The 16,261-nt window shown below is 35.2% G+C and overlaps 1 protein-coding gene across 1 annotated transcript; it reads right to left on the minus strand.

Annotated features, from left to right (window-relative positions):
- Window positions 1-842: 842 nt before the first annotated feature.
- Window positions 843-16,034, minus strand: GPATCH1 (G patch domain containing 1). The gene is made up of 20 exons (XM_009575033.1): window positions 16,016-16,034; window positions 15,238-15,372; window positions 14,870-14,955; window positions 14,275-14,435; window positions 13,825-13,922; window positions 13,593-13,651; window positions 13,011-13,256; window positions 12,049-12,196; window positions 11,256-11,335; window positions 10,016-10,220; window positions 9,084-9,371; window positions 7,046-7,227; window positions 6,630-6,757; window positions 6,221-6,354; window positions 5,714-5,883; window positions 4,817-5,021; window positions 3,642-3,752; window positions 3,040-3,164; window positions 2,374-2,519; window positions 843-1,155 (listed from the first exon to the last, which is right to left on the minus strand). The coding sequence occupies exons 1-20, from the start codon at window positions 16,032-16,034 to the stop codon at window positions 1,134-1,136; spliced, it is 2,748 nt and encodes a 915-aa protein (XP_009573328.1). The 3' UTR covers window positions 843-1,133.
- Between the last annotated feature and the right edge of the window lie 227 nt (window positions 16,035-16,261).

Consider the following 16,261-nt stretch of genomic DNA (forward strand, 5'->3'; position numbering starts at 1 on the left):
CGCTGCTGCTCCCGCCGCGAGAGCTTCCACGCTAACAGGGAACAAACTCCGAGGAACTGCCGCGCAATGCAGTTGTCGGGTTTATTTTTTTCCTGCAACGGAGGCAACCTCAAGGCCCAATTCCTTATTTTTCCTTCCATCACTCAAGTTCTCTTGTTGACTTTACATTTAAAACCGCACAATCTGTGCCAACACAAGACTGTTCTATCACTTTGCTCTCATCAAGAGCTGTCACAAAGCTCTGGACACCGAAAAATACATTAAATCAGGCCCCAGAGAACTGCCATCTACAACAGCGAATTGCAGTTCAAGGCTTTTGTTAGAAGTGTTAAGCAGGAATATTCTTGGTTTCCCTGTGCACCTGGAAAGGGAAGTTCTGGGGGTCTATTTTAACAGCCTGATCATTCAAAAAGCAGTTCAGTATTATTTCAAAGTTTGTATTAAAATAATTCTACAAGATGACAATTGCTTTTTAAATGTACTGCATGAAAAAAGTGGTATAAACAGTTTTCATTGTAACTACATAAAATAAGGCACATTATAATTATAGTACTAATCTTTTAGTACATTAGCCTTAATAATTTGTGTCAAAATGACAGTTTACTGCTTTAGATCTTCTATGGTAAATGCTATATAAAATTTGGAGGTGTAAAAATAACTCCAAGTACAGCCAGATACTGCAAAACTGCAATGTGAAATTCTGCATTAGACTCATTGACAATACTTGCACCCAATACACATTTTACATTGCTTTAGTTTTTAACTTCCTAACTTAATTCAGACTGAAACTTACTCTCCAGCATTTTAGAGGTCCTAGGCAATGACTTACTATACAAAAATGATTTGCAATACTTAAGTTTATTAAAATACCTTGTTTCATGTTAATTAAAACAAAGCCTGCAGTATTTCAGATTATGCTGCCCAGAAAAAGGTCTTTTCAACATTCCATAATCCATACATTTTGAACATATGAAGCATCACAAAATAAACATATGCACATTTACTTTCAAACAAATTCAATATGAATACAGTATCTACAGTGCTTCAAAGTGTACATGATTGATCTACCATCATGGAGGAGATCAAAAATTCAGTATCAAGTCACACAGCACCGAAGGAAACAAGCTACCTCTTCAATACTGAAGTTGTTTCAATCTAAAAGGGAGAAAGAAAAAGAGGTCAGATTGAACAGTAACATGCAACATTAAGAACATTTAATTACTTGAGCAGTTTCTTAAACCTTAGTTTAAGAGAGATCTGAGTTATGTGAGATAAAAATATTTTCTCAGTGATGTAAAGAGAGACATGCAAATGCGAAGACTTCCAAAATAACTGGTTGCACAAAGAAGTCTAACATTTTGTGCAAAATGCATAAACACATATTGTAGCTATTTAGAAATCAAAGGAGAAGCAGTTTAATAAGAAAATGCCAGTACACAACTGAAGCTCAGTTCCAAAGGAATGGAAGGCAGAGTCCTTTCGAATGCCAGCCTTTCCATTGGTACGTGTCTATTCCACTAAATACCTAGACCCCAATCATTTTGCCAGCTGGATGTGGTATTTCACCAATTACCTTGAGACCTCTCCTTCAGCTAGTAAGAGACGCCAAACAGAAGCCAACGCAGTGACTGTTCCACATGGGATGCACTTAAAGTTGACTATGATCTGAACTAGAGACAGTTACTTTTGTTTGTACTTTACTTCAAGTGTGTGAGCAAAATGAAATTGCAAATCGTTCTTTTTCAATTTTCACATTTCTGTTGGCATTATGTTCAAGTCTCTAGTTTATAAAAATGTAACAGCACAGTCTAAATTTAGCAGACATGTATATGACTCAAACATTGTTCTGCTTGCTTCACTGCTCTTGCTCACGCACAGATCTTAAGCATCAATGCCACACAATGGATCTATTTGAATCAGATCTTTCGCTAATTATCAACAAACGGAAGCAGACTCAAAACATTCTGAAGCAGACAATGTTGCTTCCAGTGTTTCCAAGTAAAGAGAAGTAGACAAAGTACAGAAATATGAATCACCACCTGCACTTGTTCAATTTTTAATTCCCATTCAAAATACCTTCCAAAAATATCAGTCATCTTTAACTATAACCTCCACTAACTAGCTGAGCTGTGTATTTTAGTCTCCTTTACCTTAAGAGGCTTCTATCCTAAAATTAATTACCCTCTAGCTTAAAATGCCTAATATTTGTAATCTTTCCTCACTTCATTAAAAAAACTGAGCAGTATTTTATATTCATAAAGAGACTGATCCAATGTTTGCTGCAAATAGGTTCACTAGAATGACAACTCATAAATTGAGGTTTTGGTTATTCACTGCAAAATTTGCAAGTGTTTAAGTAAACTTTCTGTTTACCTTCTTAGAAGTTCTTTGGGTGACAAGCCTGTGGTATCTATATCACTAAGGCTGTCACTGCTATCTGCAGTGTCTGAGCTGCTGTCTTTTTCTGATTTTTTATTCTTGTGTTTTCCTTTGTTTTTCTGTTTCTTATGTTTCTTTTTCTGTAAAGAAAAGAGAAATAATCCCGTATTTCATTGTGAAAGACTTGGGTTTTTCTGAAAGGCAATAACAGCAAAAAGTTGATTTCAGTGTAGAATCCAAGCTTAACTGAAACAGAACACTTAACAATGACTCTTTTCCACTACTCGGACTGAGATAAAAAAAAATATACCAAAGTCACTCATTTCATCCCAAGCACTCAACCCCCCCTAAAATAGAAATTTCATTATTATTATTTGTATACAAGCCATGAATTTTATACAGTTCTCAGAATATGCCTGACATCTTCAGCATACAATATTAAACTACCCACAATGTTGTATCTCTAGTCACATCGTATATATGGAAAAAGCAGCACCGGAACTGGATAATTTTCTGAAGTTCAGGTTTCAAGACACCTGAGAAACTCTGTTGCTTAAGTTCTAGTTCCAGCATATCTATTTTCTACAACCTAGCATAAATAATAAAAAATTTTGACTGGTAGATCAAAGAATCAATAAACTGTTTATTTAAGTTAAATACCTTTTCCTTTTTGTGTTTGTGCTCTCGCTTAGTCTTGTGTTTCTCTCTGTTCTTCCTATGTTTTTCTTTCCTACTAGGCCCAGGAAAACTTGCTGGCACCACTGGTTCTTGTTGCCAAGTAGGGCCTAAAGAGCAAAGCAAATGCAGAAACAAAAAAAACATGACCAAAAAAAGGTAATTTTATTATTAAATTCTATATTACTTTTAATGTAATAGGATAGTTTAAAAAAACCAAAAAACCAAAACCCTAAGCTTTCAAATGGAAATGAAATGCCTAAAACTCCTAACTGCAACCTTCGTACTGTAATTAAATGCCTTTGCCATCTGTTATTAAAGAAATTGCAAGGCTGGTCCCGTATTTTCACTACAATTCTTCAATCATTGCCTCTATAGAGCTACAACAAAATTGGTACACAGGCAAAGAGGCTCCTGCTAGCGGGTCACAGCATAACAAAGCATTTGCTGATGCCAGTTTGATATAACACAGGCATTTAAGAGGTAAAGTGCCTATTCACAAATGTTTTTTAAAGAGAAATATCGTGTATCTTACATACAACTTCAATATGCAGAATTTACACACTAGAAGTCTATACAGAACCTACCAGAAGAAAAAGCTGGAGGCAACTTTGGTCCAAATTCCTGTGTTGCATCCAGTTCCTGCTTTGAAGTAGGCAACAAAGAAACGCCAGGATCAGCTGTAGCAACCACATTCTCTATGAAAAAACCAAAAACTTCTTTATTTGAAAGGAAAATAAGGTAACACTTTTTCCAAGAAGTGCTGAATAAAGTTAAAGAAGGCTTTCTAAAAACCTCTAAGAAAGCAAATTGATCAGCATCCTCTATCTCTGTGGACTGCTTTGGCTAACCGGACAGCTGACATTCTGAAACATGTCAACATACTGTTTTGGTTTTTTTTTTTTTTTTTAATCAAAATTGACCTTTTACAATATACAATTACTAATTAAATGAATATCAGTGCATGCGTTTGCTTTTATTTAGTAACACAGTACTACTTTTCCATTACTTAGAATGAATAAAAGACTCCACAAGATGTATAAAGTTAATAAACACTAAAAGTTAGATGTTAACAGAACCAACTGTGACAGTAAGTGCACGAAGTATTTCCATTGTAAGCTAAGTATATTGTACATTTTGTTAATTTAATGACATTCTGAAAATACGGGAACTTTTTACAGCTCGCTTATTCGATTTTACTATGAAGTAGAGTAAACGATTGGTCTTCTCCCTCTCTTGTGGAAGTATTCTGGCAACTTTATAACTAGAATACAAATAAAATGTAACTTTTTGATGTCTTAGTAAAATTATTTCAACATTATATTTTACTGGAATATTTAGAGAGTGAATTTAATTATCAAAGAAATGCAAGTTATTTATTTCTGAATTTGTCAAATATCCACCACAAGACAGCCATAATTTATCAACCTATCTTACAATTTATCATAGGTACAGAAGTTTCCCTGTATTTCTCAGTGAAGTATGCTCTAACGTTAGATGTTTTGTTCCCCCTCACTGTTTAACAAGCGTACTCCATAGGGCAGTTTGCTTGTAAAATCTACGCAAGATACATGGCAACGTAAGTAACACTATAACACGCAAGGCCTTATTCAGTGATGATTATTCACGTTTTCTACATGACCAGCTCCACCAATGCCAGATGATCTGCACAAGAGCACTGTCCTAGCAGTCCTGGAGTACTTGATTAACAACTGAAGCTTTTACAAGATATTTATAAAAATGAACATCCATTAAGTACTACCTTGCACATTAGATAAAGAACTGTCTGGTAGATCAACTTGCTTGGTGGTTTCTGAATCTATTACCGACGTAGTTGGTTGCTGTTCTTCATCACTCTCTTCTTCAGAGGAAGATGATTTTTCATCTGAGGAACTCACAAAGATGGCCTTAAATAAGTCCATGGATGGTCTGCTTTCTTCTTCCTGATCCTTATCTTCATCAGCTACCTGCAAAACAGCATCATAACAAACTGTATTTAAACACTAAAGAAACTAACAATCTCTCTTTGATATAATAACTTCAAACATGCTGATGTGTATTTACAAAACACTCAAATATCACGATAGCTGTGAAATACACAATCTTAGGAACTGCTCGTCGAAAATAGTAAAACCCTGAAATGCTGCTAAACTAAGTCAATGTCCTGTAAAGGATAGTGCAATTTGTGCTACACAGGCAGTTGAAAATAAATCTCCAGATATTATAAATTCTAGTTCATTAATTCAAACTTAAATTATACACTACTAAATTTAAGCAAAAGGAAGACATCACCCTTCTCCCCAAAGTATGCACCTTCCTCCATTCAAAGCAGAAAAAAAAACCAAACAAACAAAAAAATACTGTGCCTGTGAGGAACTGAATTTAACTCCCAGACTGCTGAGTTACATTTTATCTTCTCTTAAGCTGCTACTTCAAGTATAGTCATACTTGATGTCCTTGTATGCTGTAAATGTTTTACGTCTCAAAGTTATAACTGCAAAATTCTTCAAAGTATAATCTCACGTTCTTGCTTATCCTGAGTTGGCTCTTCCGCAAACTGATCTGTATTAAATCAATTCATACATTACCCAACCTTATTTCAGGTTTGTGAAGGTTTACAGCTATTCCCCTTTAAGTTCAAACACCGTTGTAAACTCACCTCAGTGGGAAGAGTTTCACTCGACCCAGTTCCACATACTTCTGTTGCTGGCACTGGTGGCTGCTGCTGAACATCAGCTTTTGATCTAGCAAGACTAATGAATTCACTGATAGAATCTTTTTTCTCCTTCTCTTTATCTGACACATCCCATCTTGAAGGTTTCTTTGCTTCTAAAAACATCCCAAACATTCAAATCAGTTGCATGCCAAATTATCCTGCATTTCATGGCCCACTTGATTTTAAATTACTCTGCCTCTTCAGTATAGTTTGACATTTTTAAAATCTTTCTAACGAGTATCTGACCTACAAAGGTCTTCTAGGTAGAAGAAATCAGCATAATAGCACTGACTTCAGTTTTTGTGTCACTGAATTTATTTTCAATTTGTTTGTTTGGATTTTTTTAATTAAAAAAAAAATCAGGTGGAGAAGTTCTCCATGACAAAGATATGCTTTTTCTATACTATTATCTCATTTATAGCTAAATGAATAAAGTGACAACAAACTTACTGTTGAGACTGTTATTCTGTTGGATTTTTTCATTTGTTGCTTGAGTTACAGATGTGGTGGGCTCAGGCAGAGTTAAGAAATTAAACACAGAATACTTGTCTCGTTTCACTTTTGGTAACCCAACAATGGAAGAACTAGAGGGAGATAAAATTGTTTGTTGATTATTGTTTTCAGCGCAGAAAAGGCCTCAAATTATCTACAACAAGCTGAAACACCTATAGTTGTCCTTAAAATGCATACTATTTTGCCAGAGCTCACCATGTTTAATGAGGCAAATAATAACATTAGGCAGTTCTATATTACATCTATTATGACACAAAAAGAAAACATCAAGCCAGATTTTCCACAAGCATATGAAAAACTCAGAATTTTCAAAAAGTGTTAAAAATATTAGTATCAATCATCTTACTCAGGATATGGATCAGGAACATTAAATCTTTTACACAACAGCTTTTCAGGATGCCATTCAAACTTGTCTCTTGTGAGTTTGCCAAACATCTTCATCTTCACAGCAGTTTCCTTATCATCAATATCATTCTGAAAAAAGTCAAACATTTATAGCTGCTCAATAAGTTAACAACTTACTGAATTGACTGTTACAGTTGTACGACTTAAGGACAGGACAGAAACATAAATATTTAAGTGTAGTTTAACAAATCACTGCTTTGTATGCAGTGAGTGTTTTCAAAAGTTTGCTAAACAGAAGGGTAACAAAACGTTGACATTATATCTACAAAAGAGTTTTAAAGAAAAAGAATTTTGAAAGTCAGGGTTAAGGCAGCAACTGCAGCTCCAATGTGCCAGAAGACTGTAAACAGTATATACCTCTTGGTCCCGAGGAACTTCAACTTTGTCAACATCATCTTCATATTTGGCCCGGGTAAACCTGGATGACAGTGTTGAATTTGAGGATTTGTAGAACATTGCTGCACGGAAGAACTCCTCTTGTTCTCTTCCTCGCTCCCATTCTGTCATACTCGGATCTAAATAATTCTCCAGTGTATCTACTATAAGATAAGGAGAGAAATGCTTAGCAGAGATTACAGCTTACTTAAGTCTGACGCTTTTCAAACAAAAAAATAAGGTAATTAGCAAACATCCTTGCAAGTATTTAATGAGTATTTAGTTTAAGGATAGTATTAATCTCAACTGTGTTATTCCTTGATAAGCGGAGGTAGTTTTTCAGGATAGCAAGAATGATAGCATTTTCCAAATGCAAGACAGATTTTTTAAATAATTTTACTTGTAATGCTGACTCCTTATTCATTGCCCTCTAAGGAATGTTCAAAACACTTAATGGATTTAATAGGTGTTTAAAACAGAAAATATAATCCAAAGCTTTATCAAATAACTAAAACACAGAACAAAAAAAGTTAACCAGTGAGTAAGCCTGACCAGGCTTTGGTAACTTCAGGGAGCTTTCTGGTGCCCATAAGTACAGAATTTGGACACAGGTTTTTGTAAACAATACAGACCCTGTTTAAAGCAATAGATTCAAATTTACTCCCAGAAGGAAAAAGAAATAACACCAGCCAAGCAAAGACACTCTTACAAACAGAATCTTAATCATTCAAGTTATTTAAATATTTCTGCATTTTCATTATTATGGCTAAGGAGGCACTTACAGTCATAAGAGGTTACTCCATTTTACACAGGGAAAAACCCAGACCTGAGAGGAGGAACTATGGGTTCAAAGCTCAAGTAGTCTGTCCCAATGCAGTAACCAGAAGAGGCTACTGACCAGGAAATCTTTTTTCACATAATGAAAAGGATTATTTTTAAAAAATCCTAAAATAACAAAACTAGGTTTTCTACTTGATCCTATACTCTTTCCTCTGCAAAACTTTGCTGGTGCCCTTTTTCTTCTTCCCCAAATGCCCCTTTATATTATAAAATTTAAAAACAAACCAACCCTTTTTTTTTTTTATTTTAAGACAATCTAGATTCACCTGCTGCTGCTGATCTCCCTAGATCGGATTTCAGCTTTTTATACCTTACAGAAAAATCACAGTACTGGGGAACTCACCACAAGGCATTGTAAACACCTGGTTTAACATTAGTATCATTTAATAGCAAAAACCTAAACAAAATGGAAGGAGACTGAAACAGCATAAAAAGAGCAGATGAAGGGGGTTGGGTTTTTTTGCTCTGCCTGTATGCTATGATTTTACAGCCACAAATTTTTCTGAGAAAAACATAAGTGACAGTGGCATTTTGAGTATCCAAAGGACATGTAATACAAGCTTCGGCAAGTGTGAACTACTTCATTCATTCTCAGGTCCTTAACTCCTCTGGAAGTGCAGGTTATGGGTTTTCTTTTGATTTTTCCTGTCTTGTGCGGGAAAAGACAAAAAACTGCCTTTCTACTGTGACCCAATAATCTTTCTGCCTTTATAGGATCTGTCAGTTTTACTCCTCAAAGAGAAACAAACTAAATGAAAACGCTTGTTCCATGCATAGTTTACGGTACCGGCCAAAGCTGAAGTCTGGCAAATGAAAGAAGGGAAACCCAGAAATACAGGCAGTTAAGTAGAACATCCTGGATAACTTCACTTCTGATAGAGCATAAAAGTATGAAATGTAATGCCTAAAATCAAGTCTTCCTGACACTTAAAATTGCTGAGCAGTTTTCCTGAAGTCACACAATTAAATATCAGTAAAAATTTTTTTTAATATTGGCCCTAAAAAGAAGTAGAGGCACAAATGTTGTGAAATTCAGGAAAAGAACTCATAGTGAACATAAAATGCATAATGACAAAAAAGGGGAAAAAAGAAAAGAAAAAAAAAAAAAATCAAGAAATATTTTTCAGATAAAAATTAAAACGTCAGGATTAATCTGTTACCTTACCGATTAATCAGTTACCTTTTTCTCCTTGTTTAAGACTTTTCACAAAACTTTCATATCTTTTTTGTTTTTCTGGATTTCTTGCAAATGGTTTGAAGTCACTAGAACCGGCATTTGCTAACTGCCCCCCCAACAACATTTGCCATTTGTGAGAAGCATCATCTGGGGAGGCTGGCTGGAATCTGCTATTTCGTGATTGCTGAGGCAATATTTTTGCTTTCGTTTGTTGTTCAGATGCTTGTTTCGCTTTTTTGAGTCTTTCTCTATCTTTCTCAGACAGATATTCCAAAACAGAAGGAGCTGGACCTAAAACAAAAAAAAGCAGTAAGAGATAAATAGAAATGAAAAATTACTACAACTATTTCTGCCACTTTAGTGGAGGAAAAAAGCCTACCGCTATACATATACATTCAGAGAAAATGCTCTTAAGGAGCAATAAACAGCAATGGCAGAGATGGCAGATAAAAAATTGGCCACTATTGCATCTTTTATGTTATTTACCACATATTTACATACTACTTTTTAAACTTTACTATTATAGATATAAATGCAAACCACATTTAAAAATTACCTTTTTAGTGAATTTGCATACATTTCAGTGAAACCCCATTTTACAGGAAAAAAAAAAAACTCACAGCCTACTATATTCCGAATTCATATTAAAGCCACAAAAAAAGAAGAAAAAAGAAAACAACACAACACAACAAAACACAATCCCACACATACTTTTCATGTTAAAAGATTTAAGTAAATGAAAATACAGGCAGATATGTCAACAATTCATCTGTTGAGATGAAACTGAACAATGATAAGGTATTCTAGCTAAGCCAAGCAGATTTAGTATGTTTGTATTAGAAAATAGTGTTCAAGGCTAGACCAAACTTTTACTGTTACATAAACAAACAGGGGACCTGAAACACAAGCAAAGGTGTGGTCACATCTATCAATACCTTTTAGACCAGTCTCTCCTAGTCGTTCCCTCCTCTGAGATGCATTCAAAGCGTGCCTGCTTTGTTGTGTCGTATCACTCTCAAGTTTTCCAGTCGATTCCTCTAATGCCTTCCGTAAATGGTAGTTTTCATTCCCAGCTGCTATCACAGGTCGAAAGTAATGGACTGGTCTGTAATTTCGTGGCAGGTCAGGTGGTGGATAAATCTTGGCGGGGGGACAACAAAACAAAAATCTACTAGGAAAGAGATACAACTTCATATTTAACACTTACAAATGTGTTTCAGAAAAAGTCACCTCAATCTAAAAATTCCTCAATTTACATCTTGGCAATAGAAACGGATATTACAGGCTACTGATTCTTTTAGACCCAGTCAGTAAGTGGCATCGTAATACAAACTATGGGAACAAACTGTTATATTGTTAATATGTAACGACTACAAAAAATAGGAAAACATGCACATCAAGCCACAGCAAAATTAACTAGAGTCTTAATATGCATTGCTTTTATTTGAGAAAATGCTCTTGGTATTGCTTAATAATTAATTTTTTTTAAAAAACAGAAGTCACATAATTTAATCAATTAATTGGACTACTGAGTACATCTGTGCTTACTGTATTTTAATGTCTTCCAAAGTCCTTTTCCCCCACGTTCTTCATTCAAGCTCTGTTACTTTAAAGGTTACCCCTGTGCCTCCTATACGATGCAATTTTATATATCATGCAAATGTTCTTCCTTTTTCTTCATTAGAAAAAGGACCATGTCACACAATTCTGTTTGTCATTCTAATTTATGCAAATATATATGGCATAAATGATGCAAACCTGAGAATAGGGCTAACAAATTAACTTGTAACCAAAATAATGAAGTAGCTGAAGCATGGGGCCTGATTTTTACAGAAAACTGGATGTTACATCTGAAAGATCTAGAAGCAAAAGATGTACATCTTTTTATTTCAAAGTTAAATCAAACCATTCCTCCACCTTTATGCCAAATAACAGTGGACAGTGTGGAAAGCATTTGTTCAAAGCCAGTACATAGGCAAAGTTTAAATTCATCCAGTAGTATGACAAATTTTATGTTTGTATTGAATAGCTGTAATTTTGCTCATTCAGCAACCTTTATTGCTGACCAGAACTTTTATTTCTAAGAACATAAAAAACACTGAGCAACAGTAAAGTCCATACAGCTCATGTCAATTTGCTGATGTTATTCTTAACACAATATCAATATCTGCTTACCTTTCTTGGAGTTGATGATTTTGATGCCAAGGAAAAACCATCCAAGATTTTGCCTATATATTTAACTTCTCTTTCAGACCCTACAAAATGACCATACGGTTGGTCAGTATTTAAAACATGTATGTTTGGCAAAAAGCATTTTTTCTGAGTATTTTCCATTTTTCAATATATTTCATGGAGCACAATTGTAGTTCTTTGTCTTCACTACCTTTCATTTAAAATTAAGCGTTCTGAATCTGGATTATATTATACAGCTAAAAAACTACTACCAGAGAGATTGCTGAAAGATGAACATGGCTAATAGTGAGGCAACAGTATCACTACTGTGCACAGCTAACATCATGAGTGCCACTAATTGTGTACAACTAACATCAACAGGTACTCTAGAAATCACTGCAGTATTTCATGCACTTAAGAGTTGCACTGAAAATAAAGTGGTATCAAGATAAAATTTACAAATGTTATTTGAAAATACACAAGTATATTAAAAAAAAAATTCTCTTCACAAGCATTGGGTCATATTTTGTAGCCATGATTCACAATCAGTCGTTTCCTTCAGTGGAATTGAATGCTGTATCTCAAGCAGCACATATTCTCCTTTTAAAAATGTAATTTGGGAGTTTAAACTACACTGGGGTTAGTTGAGGACTTTGGAAATTATTTCCAGATTTGGACACTTCAATACAGAAGGAAGACTAGATGAAGTTTCAGATATCAGAGCTAGAAGATACCAGTCCACTGAAAATTAAAATATTTGGAAAATAAAGACTACACACAGAACTACAGTTCTTACTTTTTTTGGACTTATACTGCTTAGGTGCTGTCCAGCCATACAAGCCATCTCCAGGTTCTTCATCTTTTAGAACTGTATCATATTTTGACAGTGTTTCAGTTGCATAAATATCATCATCTTCTTCCTCTAAGGCTCCTACACCAAAAGCCTAAAATATATTTTAAATAAAAATAATGAGAATTCAAAAGTGTAAAAATAATACTTTTAAGTCATATGTCAGAACACGTCTACATGTATATCTATCCATCTATATTATATAAGATGTCCAGTATACATATATATACTGGGAAAAATATACAGCTTCACAAAAAAAAGTGCTACCAACTAGTGAAAAAAACCAAAACCAAAACAAAACCTCACCGAACACAAAAGCAAACATATTCCACTCCCTTGGCAGGGAAGAACAGTGAGTTTGGTCCGTACAGAATGAGGACAGCAGCCTAATTCCACAAGGTAATATCTGCAGTCTGACTAAGAGCAGGTTAAGTTCTCAAAACGAAAAAAATGTAAGTTTGCATGAAAATTAAACAAGCATAATTCCCAGAAATATAAATTGACGGTGCTTCTGCATAAGAACTACAAATACCATGGAGGGAAGCAAAACCTCTCTAGCTGACAGATTCAACATTACTGAAAGTAAAATTGACAAAAAAATGTAAACTAAAAACATATTGGATATTAACTTTCTCTAATCAAAGTCACACAAGAATTTTCTCCACCCAACTATTCAGAGTGTGGTATTTTATAGTTCTCTTTAACAATATCAATAAGTGAAGGCATTTAAGAGTTCTAAGGATTTGCCCACACCTTCATACTAAGTACAAAAAAAAATCCTGTTCTCAAACCACACAATATTTCTTACAATAACCCTACAATGACTAGGTGCCTTCCACAGGAGAAAAAACAAAATGTATTTAGATTTTACTCCACTAATAATAGAATGCATTAAAAAATGTCCTCACCTGACCCGTAATACCTAGTTTTCTTCCTTTACTGTGTCTCAGATCACCAAGTAAATTGCTTGTGTCTTCAGAACCACCTGTGAAAAGATTCAGGTGTTCTCTTCCAGATACACCAAACAAAGCTTGTGAGGGGTCCAAACCCTTATAGCCAAGTCCATGGACATTCTCTTTTGGAGTCAAATCTACAGGCATTACATCTTTTGGCGCAAATGTCACATTCTCTGGCTGGTATTCATCCTCTTCATCCTTGTACAAAATAAAAGTATATAACAGCAAATATGACTAAAAGTTTTGTATGTTGAGCTTTTACAACATTTAGTTAACATGAGACTACGCAAGTTTGCATTTTCTAAATTATATATGAAAATATGTATGAACTACACATACTTAGGTAGCAAAAGAATAAATTTAGTTACATTAAAACCTTTCTTCACAGTAAGCATAAGTATTTATGAATACTTTTAACAAAACTTGGAACTGCATGTTAAAATACTGTTCAGAGACACTAAAGAATTTTTCTTTTAAAATGTGTTAGCACACATTCTTACATAAGTCAACAAACAACCTTTGCCTGTTCAATACCTCAGAACCCTCAGACAGTCCAGGTGGTAATGCACAACCATACACTTTCACTGCGGGGTCTGTAAGAGACATAACAGCATCCTATTACATTACAGTTCTTTATTAAATTTCTCTAAGATTAAAGAAACAAAAGATTAAAGACCAAATAAAAGGAGGTTTTAAAATGAACTTTCTAATCAGTCTATGAATGCTAACTTTCTATTAATGAGTTCAGGAACTTCATTAAACTTACCAGGTTTCTGCCTGCGTGGCTTTCTTTTGACTCGCGGTCCAATTCCTTGTCCTTCTTTCCAGCCCATTTTTCGTAACAGTTCAACCCCAATTGTTATTCTAAGAAGAAAACAAAAGGAAAAAAAATTACCTCAAACCACATTTTTAATATTTATTGAGAAATAATATACATATATACCATTCAAAATTATGTTTTTATACCCCACTTTAAAATCAAATCTGAATGTATCAACATTTGCATATATACTACATCCCAGTTCGTAAATGTTTACCTGGTACAAGTTTGCACATATGAAACAAAAATCCAGGTGGAAGCCACTTAGAAAGTGTAACACTGCAGATCTTCCAGTCTCTTTCATGGATTACTGTGGTCAAACATTACTTTTCTAACCAATACAACACTTCTAAGTGAAAGGAATTGTTTGGTTAACTTTTATTTAAATCTACTTACTTTGATGGTCCTATTAAATCATCAAATGCGGTGGTTCCTGGAATGGCAGCAACTACTCCTGCAATCTGTCTAGCTTTCTCTTTTATTCTGTCTTTAGCTTTGGATGCAAAATCATCTGTGGTTGTAATATCTTTTGGTGCTATCCCAAATTCACTAAGATCCTGGAAAATATAGACAAAATGGAAAAATTTAGATTAAACATGTTTTCCTCAAATGCTTACTTACTGTAATGGTAAAGGAAAGAAAACGGGATATGACCCTCATATTGGCTAATTTTTTCAAGCCATTTATACGGTTGTTTTTTCAATAACCTGAATGGTCATATTTTAAACAGCTTCAAAAGTATTTGTATTTTCTGATGAAGAAAGTGAAAGGGTTGAGTTCTGGGGTTTTTTTAATATTGAGACCACAGGAGCTTCCTAAGTGAATCTACAAAACATCTTATAGGACCTAGCAGTATAACACTGTATACAAGAAGTAATTTTAAAGTTACTTCCATTTTCGGTATTTAAGTTCTTTAGAAGATTTCATTGCCTGAAAAACCTGCTGTCATCGCAACTACTTCCAAAAGATCTGTATTCCTTTCTAAATTTACCTCTTCATCCATGAAGTCTTCTGGTCCAAGAATAGTTCTGTCTGCTCTCTTCTGCCGTGATGATACAAAAGCTGAAGGAGTCCATCCTTTAAAGAAAGTAAATATCTAAGTAAGGTACTGTAAACTGCAACATAATATTTGAAAACAATTCAAACATTTCACCTTAAACCTTAAGGATACGTCAAGGGAACATCTATAAAACTGCAGTCCAAAAACTCAAGGGGCAATAACTTCAACAATACTGTTTCAACTATTTACAGTATAATGAATAGCACAAAAAATGGCTTAATGACAAGTTAATTTGTTTTCACTAACATTAAATTATGGTCATCAATTAACCCTTCCAGGAAGACAGAAAAATATCTTACCTTCCTTTGTGCCAACAGTGTTAAAGTAACCAGCAGAGAAACCACCAGTAAATGCTCCATGGAAACGCTGATATCGTCCCTTTGCATCTTTAACAGTCTGTTCCTGAAGAGGAACTGGCTTTTTAATTCGTTCACCTACAATCAGATAAATCAGAAACTAAGTCACAATATTGCATAAAGAATGGACTCTCCACTTGCTCCGGACGACATTTCTTCCTTGCGATTAAGAACTGGATCAAATAGCAGCCACCCTGAACTGGAAAGGATCAGCAGTTCACATTTATTCCCACCCTACTTTAAATTATACTGTTGATGTACACTGCTAAAGTAAAAGCATGAAGTGTTAAAATTTAGGATTTCTGTTTGAACAAGTTCCAAGAACATTTTTTTTTCCTGTGAAAGGACACTTTTAGTTGTTAAGTATGCAAGACCCCTAACAGGATTTCATCACTTAAGTAATTGTCTTGAGAAATTACATCACATCAGAAGTGTCCAAAACTGAAACAAAACACAAAAGCTATCCACTTTGACATAAACATTTACACCTTTTTAACAATATTTCTATGAATTAAGTGGCACAGACTCAGGACTCGCAGAAGTCCTTGGACAATGCGGAGTCCGTCTCACGAATATAAGTGTAGGACGTTCACATTAGTATAATTGCATACACTTGAGCTGTTATGTTTGAACGCTACTTTTTTTTGAGGTTTGGGGAAAGGACAGAAAGAAAGACTCCCCAGCTCCAACCAGAACAGTGCCGGCGCAAACCCTGGGGTACCCCAGGCCCACACCCGCATGCCGGAAAGCCGGTGTAGTGCTGGGAGGACCTTTGTACATTCCCGTCGCGGGAAGCCTGCCTTCCGTTCCCTGACTGTTTTACCCCGTGGCCCCTCGCCCAGGGCCGGCGCCAGCACCCCTCTCGCAGGCCAGCACGGCTGCCAAGGCAGGCCCTACGCCCCACGGCAGCAGGAGAAGGGAGAGGCAGGTCTGCGCTAGGCCCCCACACCACCGGTTTCCCGAAGTG

This window comes from Fulmarus glacialis, unplaced genomic scaffold (genome assembly GCF_000690835.1).
Source record: "Fulmarus glacialis isolate BGI_N327 unplaced genomic scaffold, ASM69083v1 Scaffold51493, whole genome shotgun sequence".
Classification (NCBI taxonomy): domain Eukaryota; kingdom Metazoa; phylum Chordata; class Aves; order Procellariiformes; family Procellariidae; genus Fulmarus; species Fulmarus glacialis.

What these genes read in the sequence shown, in the direction of transcription:
- GPATCH1 (XM_009575033.1), bottom strand. An exon ending in GTGAAACTCTTCCCACTGAG is followed by an intron (nt 5,022 to 5,713) that starts GTGAGTTTACAA and finishes GCTGTTTTGCAG; the next exon opens with GTAGCTGATGAAGATAAGGA. An exon ending in CCCAAAGAACTTCTAAGAAG is followed by an intron (nt 1,156 to 2,373) that starts GTAAACAGAAAG and finishes TCTCCCTTTTAG; the next exon opens with ATTGAAACAACTTCAGTATT.